Source organism: Gossypium arboreum, chromosome 11, assembly GCF_025698485.1.
Source record: "Gossypium arboreum isolate Shixiya-1 chromosome 11, ASM2569848v2, whole genome shotgun sequence".
NCBI lineage: Eukaryota > Viridiplantae > Streptophyta > Magnoliopsida > Malvales > Malvaceae > Gossypium > Gossypium arboreum.
This window is the reverse complement of record NC_069080.1, coordinates 131,680,155-131,687,150: the sequence shown is the minus strand read 5'-3', so window position 1 is coordinate 131,687,150 and position 6,996 is coordinate 131,680,155. Positions and strand designations below refer to the sequence as shown.

At 31.5% G+C, this 6,996-nt stretch overlaps 1 protein-coding gene across 1 annotated transcript; it reads left to right on the top strand.

Moving 5' to 3' along the window:
* Window positions 1-4,620: 4,620 nt before the first annotated feature.
* Window positions 4,621-5,205, top strand: LOC108474822 (dirigent protein 15-like). The gene has a single exon (XM_017776849.1). It carries the CDS (start codon window positions 4,621-4,623, stop codon window positions 5,203-5,205), a length of 585 nt encoding a protein of 194 aa, XP_017632338.1.
* Window positions 5,206-6,996: the final 1,791 nt, after the last annotated feature.

Genomic DNA, 6,996 nt, shown 5'->3' with positions numbered 1-6,996 from the left:
TCATTTTCAAAATCCCAATCGACCCCGTTTTCCCAAAAAAATGATTTCGACAAAGTGATTGGGCAAAAACTAAAATTATGTAAATTAATTAACTAACGAACACAATAAAGAACAATTCAGGAAAATAATCGAATAATAACCAAGAAGCGAAACAATACCCATTTCATCTGTCATTATCAATCTAAATTATGCAATTTCTTCACTTAGTATCTTGATCTGTAGAAACCCCTAAATTATGCTAATACCTCTCTTCAAGAATAAGAACAACTGACACTAGGCTGATTAATTAAAATTTCATTCTAATTAAAACCCGTATTATTGCATTAACTCGATCTATGGCTTCTCCTTTAGATTTGACTCTAATCTGGTAGATTTATGTCGTGCTATTTCTAGGATTGCATGTAACTCTACTCAATTATGCCAGATATACTCTTAAACAGGGTCTACTCCTCTGATTTAAGCACATCAAATATGAATCAATGTTTAGAAATATTAAATAAAAAATTAAACACGCATAATTGAGAACAATATCTAAGTCCTTATTGCGTAAAATAAAAATCAAACAACATAATCCATCATAGGATTCATCTCCCTAGATATTTAGAAAATTAATTAGTTCATGCGAGCAAATAAAAACATTCAAGAAACAGTATAACTGGAAGAAAGAAAAAAACTCGTAATAATCTCCAAAGAAATCAAAAGGGAATCTTCAATAGTGTTTTTCAAGTTGTTTTTTTTTTAGTATACTATAGTGGCTTGCTCCTATCTTTTTATTTTTGTCATATATATGTCTTAAAATACCCGAAAAACCTAAAATCGCGTTTTTCTACTGTTCGGAGTGCAATTTGCGAAATCGACACGGCTTGCCACATGGGCTGCATGGCTGTGTAGCAACCCATGTGGCTCATACGGCCGTGTGTCCAGGCCGTGTAGAATGATTTAGCCCGTGTGGTTCTTGTAACTCACTCCCTCCTAAGTATAAAAATATGAATTTAAAGGATCAGAAGCATACAATTCACAATTTACATCAAATAATCACCCAGAAACGTATTAAAAACGAGATTCAAATATATTACTTTTAGCACCTATAAAAAATATGTTGTATTTAAAATATAATTAGGAAAATAGTTCGTTTGTTTTGAAAAATAGGGGAAACAAGCATTTTTTGTGGGGTGTGGCTGCCATGTAGGAAAATACGTTTTTGTCTATGTGGTAGTAGGAAAATACGTTTTTAAAATCTAGACCATTGATTTTTTAACCGTTGGACCAACCACTAAAAATTGAAAAAAAAAAATTAAATACACTCAACTGCTCTCAAAATTTTCCCGAAATCTCTCCACTTATCATTTATTTCATTCAATTTCGTTTATCTTTTATCTCAACTCTTTTTCTCTTAATTTTATTTCTAACCTTTCAATTTTCTCTCAAATTCTTGTTCTCTTCACTTATCATTTTTTTTCATTCAATTTCTTGATTTTATTCGATTTTCATCATCTCAAAGATTTCAAGTAAAATAAGATCATTTATTTTTTTAATTGTTTATTTTTAATAGGTTTAACGATATTTTTGTGTTAAATAAAATTTTAATTTAATAATATTAAAAAAATTAGTTTATTTAATTGTCTAAATTAATTAATTTTATTTAATTTGATAAATGTTACCAATTTAAAAAATGTCAACGCGTCTAATTCGATTGGATCGAAACACGTACCAACGTCTAACTACAAATGATAAGAGAATATTATTATATTTTTATTTTAATTAATATCATTTTTAAGTTGTTAATATTATTATATTTTTAATTTTTTATGTTTATATAATCAAGACGAATATTAAATTATTGAAACATATATACACAATTTAAGTGCGAGAGCACCACGTATTATTGAACAATACATGAAAGAGATGGGATTTTTTCAGGTGTCCCGCATGCTCGGCGGGACTAAATTAGAGCCCACACTTATCAATGCTTTGTTAGAGAGATGAAAACTCAAAACTCATACATTTCATCTTCTATGCAATGAGTGTATGATTACACTTGAGAATGTGGTATTACAAGTTGGTCTATCGATTGAAAGGGCAATCGTTATGGAAGTAGTGCATGTCTAGGATTGGAGACCTATTTGCCACCGGCTATTAGGTAAGGTGCCAGACAAATTTAGTGGTAACCAAATAGAAATGAAATGGTTAGAAGATAATTTCTCACATCTCGATAACTCTTCTAGTGCAATTGAAAACACCTTTATTTAATACACTAAGAGTGTGTTTAGCACTGCTTCTAAGAAGCACTTTTGGGATAAAAAACACTTTTAAGGCAAAAGCATTCTTAAACAAGTTACCTTTTGAGATAAAAAGTGCTTCTTCCAAGCCAAAAATTGACCCAAAAGCACTTTTTTAAGAAATTGAAAATTTTAAAATTTCCCTAAAAATGCATTTTTGAGAAACATTACTAAATTAACCCTAAGTATTCATCTTGAATCTCTTTATCTGTCTAGTTTTTGGCTCTAAAATGGGTGAATTGGCCACCTTTGACACCGTACCCTCCTTTCTCCTTTCTTCTTCTTTATCCCTGCGTCAGGCCGAACCTGTTGCCCAACCCTGCTTTGCTGCGCCACTGTTGCTCCTGACCCAATCGGCTACCGCCAATCCGCCACCTCATCATCCTCACCACTGCCATGCTCCACCTCCCGCTATCGATTGTCCCAGCTTTGCGGCACAGCACCAAAAGCTCCCACAATTTCTTCTTCTGTATTTAACATTCTTATGAGTCTCTCAGCTCAGTATTATAATTGTCTTATCAATATTGGCATGCTTGGATTAGACCCTAGACTCCAAATGGATTCTCAAGGTTCAGAAGAAAAGGAGCCGAAATGGCAATGGCAGATTCTGCCTTCAGCTACACCAAATAAAGTACGCTCCTACTCTTCAACTCCTACCCACCACATTCTCTCTTTGAGCAGGAATGATCGGTGAGCTATCACTAATGCTTGTGTCTTGCTCTATTCTCTCAAATAATATCATACCCAATGATATTGTGCAAAAAATAAAATAAAATTATTTTGCATAACTAACATCTACCACATTAAATTAAGGTTTATGGTGAAAATAGTTTATAGCTATAATTATAAAAACTTAACTTGAAAAAATATTTATGTTAAGTTATTAACGTTTTTTTTATATTAAGTAATTAAGTTAAAAATAATCTTTATAAGCCGATTAAGTTTTAACTTGATTGACATTTGTATTGTTGCTAGTGCATGAGGACGTGAGTTTGAGTGCGTTGAAGCACATTATTCTCCTATTTAAGGGTTGGGAGGGACTATGGGTAATTTTAGGTATTGTATCAAAAAGAATTGATAGATATTATAAGAACCTATAATAAAATTAATGTTAAAAAATAATAATAATCGACGGTGAAAATCAAGAGGAAATAAATAGGAAATTTGGGAAACTGATAAAAAAGATTAAAATTCGAGTGAATGATCTCACAGAGAAGGAAAGCATAATTTAAAATTCGGCTCAATAACGTGAACTAATCCCTGCTTTTGCAGCGGATTTACAACTATTTTTTAACGTGTGAAAACTATTTATTTAAAAAAAATAAACATGAGTTACATGATAAAAGTTAAACTAAACATGGAATGAATTACGATATACCATGCCCAATTAAAAATAATTAAAACAAATATGGTACATCTCGTACAAGTGAAATTAACCGGTATGCACCGATGGGACTGATACCATCCAAAATTTATTTGGAACTAAAATTTATTATTCTGCTTTATTATTAGAACAGAGCATTCCAGTCTATACAAATAGTACCAAAACAAGAATAATTATCATGAGTTGAATTTTTAAATTTGGTAATTTTTTCATTAATGAATTTTTTTCTTTCGAAAAAAGATTAGTAATTTTAGACACATGAAATTATAAGAGAAAATTACACCCAAATCACTGAAAGAGAAAACTAATGAGGATGAGAATATTACAAGAAACAAAGCAAGATTAGATGCAGAGGGATACACTCAAGTAGAAGAATAGATTTTGATGAGACTTTTCCACTAGTGGCAAAACTTGAAGCTATCAGGATGTTGCTTATCATTGCCACACACCTTGACTTTAGTTTGATTTTACTAATGTGTTGTCCTTGACTTTAATTTGATTTTAATAATGTGTTGACCTTGACTTTAATTTGATTTTTTAAAAGTAATATTTTATTCATATATATATAATTGAGGAATTTTTTATTATTGGAGCTAAGCCTAAATTCTCCAATGTCTTGAGACTCTAGATTTGAATAATAACCTCGTGTTGGGATATTTCTCAATATTCAAAGCTTTCAACTCGTAAGTAAAGTCTCATTAAATAAAACTTCAATCCTTCAATCACAATTACACTCTTCTCTACAATTTCATCCATATGATTTCAAAAATAAAATCAGACACATGAATTTCAAGCTTTCACACAACTATTTTATTTAAAAAAAAAGCAATTTTAAAATCCAACACAAATTCTATTTATACCCCAACTGTGTGAAGCAAGAAGCACAAAACCAATTGTTTTTCCTTTACTTTCAAGTGTCAAAACCAAATATTATTGAGGTAAACATTTGGAAGAAAAATGGAAAAACAGATGATATTTGCATGGGCAATGATATTTTGCCTCGCCGTAGCACCGGTCTATGGCCAATACTACTCCAAAACTATCAAGGCAGGTCCTCGGGTGGAAAAGATGACCCGACTTCGCTTCTTCTACCACGATATTCCCAGTGGTAAAAATCCTACTACATTCCTGATAGCTCAGGCCAACATCACCCAAGATTTCTTTTCCCCATCCCCATACGGAAGCTTGTATTCAATGGATGATCCCCTCACTCTGGAGCCTGAACGAACATCCAAGATGGTTGGAAATGCCCAAGGGCTGTACCTAGCATTAAGTCGAGACCCTACCAAGTTCACAGCGGTTTTTTACGCTGATTTTGCGTTTACCATTGGCAAGTTCAAGGGGAGCTCCTTTAGCTTGTTCTCACGATATCCCCTCACAGATTTTGTTCCTGGCCCTGGCGTAATTCGTGAAATGGCAATAGTGGGAGGGACAGGTGCGTTTAGGATGGCCACAGGGTTTGCACTATTTCGGGCCACTTCTTCCAACGCCAAGACTGGAGATGCTAGTCTCGAGGTCGATGTTACTTTGTACCACTACTAAACCCAATTGCAAAATATTGAAATGTATAATAAAATCAATAAAGCAGTATATTCCTAATCCGCAAACGGATTAGTATTGCCACAGTGTCTGATAAAAAACTAGGATCATTTAATCACGTGTCCTTAACTCTGACAACGTGTCCTTAACTCTGACAACACGGTTTTATTTATTTAATTTTTTTGGTGCTTGCTGATGGAGAAATCAATTTCTAAGATTTTAAAGTGTCGTCAGTACCACTTGAGCCACATGACTCAAGTGGCATCAAGTTTGCTTTGTAGGTACTTTCCAGGGAGGTTAGGGATAAAACTCTGAGCATAGATATAATATCTTTGATGAGGGTATTGTCGATTGCCCAAAACTATATTTTAAAAATTATCCAAAATTATCTTTTATCTTTTATCCAAAATTATCAAAATAATATAAAATATTACATTAATAAGATTAAAAATAAAAATAAATAAATTTTTGGATAGAAAAATCAATAATATTTTAAAAATAATATTTACTGTTATAAGATGACATAATTATATCCGTATTTACATTTACTAATTTACCAAATAATTTTCTAATATAAATTCAGCATTTATAAAATTTAGTAGTAAAATTGGGACTTAATTTTTCAACACTTAGCTTATCAAATGCACCCTAAGTCTAAAGTGGGCTTTTTTATTGGCCTAATAATAAATTTAGCACTGAATGTGTACATATTCTATCAATTTGATCCTAAATCTTAAAAATTTAACGATTTTAACTTTCAATGTTTACAAAATTTTCTAATTTAATTCAATTCTAAAAATTCAATAAGTTTTACCCTATTTACAAAAATTTTCAATTTAACTCTTATTCTAAAAAATCAAAAAGAAACACAAAAAGAGGATTTTTTATAAAAATACTATTAATTTACATATATATAATTTAGTTCTAATCCTGTTTACATTGAGTTTTTTTGGGGGCGGGGAGGATAAACTTTGTTTAACATGAAATTATATATAGATATAGATATAGATATAGATATAGAAAGATAAAATTATTATTTCTCTTTGTTTTCCATTAATTATTAAAGAAAAAGTATGAGATTATGTGTATGAAAACTAACAAAAAAAAATATAAATTTCATTGACAATTCTTAAATTAAATATTTGAGAAGGAAAGAAAACCCTTAGTTGACTACAGTATCAAAAATACTTTATTGCCTGAACAGTAGGCAATAATAGTGTAAGAATCAGAAAAATCTATATTTGATATAAAATAATTAGCTTTCAATCAAATTAAGTACAATAATTATTGTATAAGAGCTACAATTTCACTAAATAATTAAATCTATAAAATGCCTAAAAATATTCGAGTTCACTGAATTGCCCTATTTACATTGAGTTTCTTTTTTGGGTAGAATCTGAACATAGATTTTTTTTTAATATGAAATTGTATATAGATATAGATGTTGATACTGTGATATAATAAGGGAGGAGAGAATGAGAATATGGTGGTGGTGACAAGAAGATTGGTTCACCTTAATTAGGCGGAGAGCCAGGGTAAAGGAGTTAAGGAGATAAGAGATTAAGGAGAGAAGAGGTAGATTGTTGCTAGGTGCAGTGCTTAGGTTTGCTGAAGGGGAAAAGATCCTGCTATCATCGTGCCCTAGGGTATTTATATGGGGAAGGACTCCATGCCTGACAGTGCTATGTCGCTGACAATATGGGTTATGGACTGCTCGTGTGATCTATCATGTGACAAATTTGTTATGTGCTGATTATTGTCAAATGGGGGCTTGCTTTGCATTCTTTTTGTGAA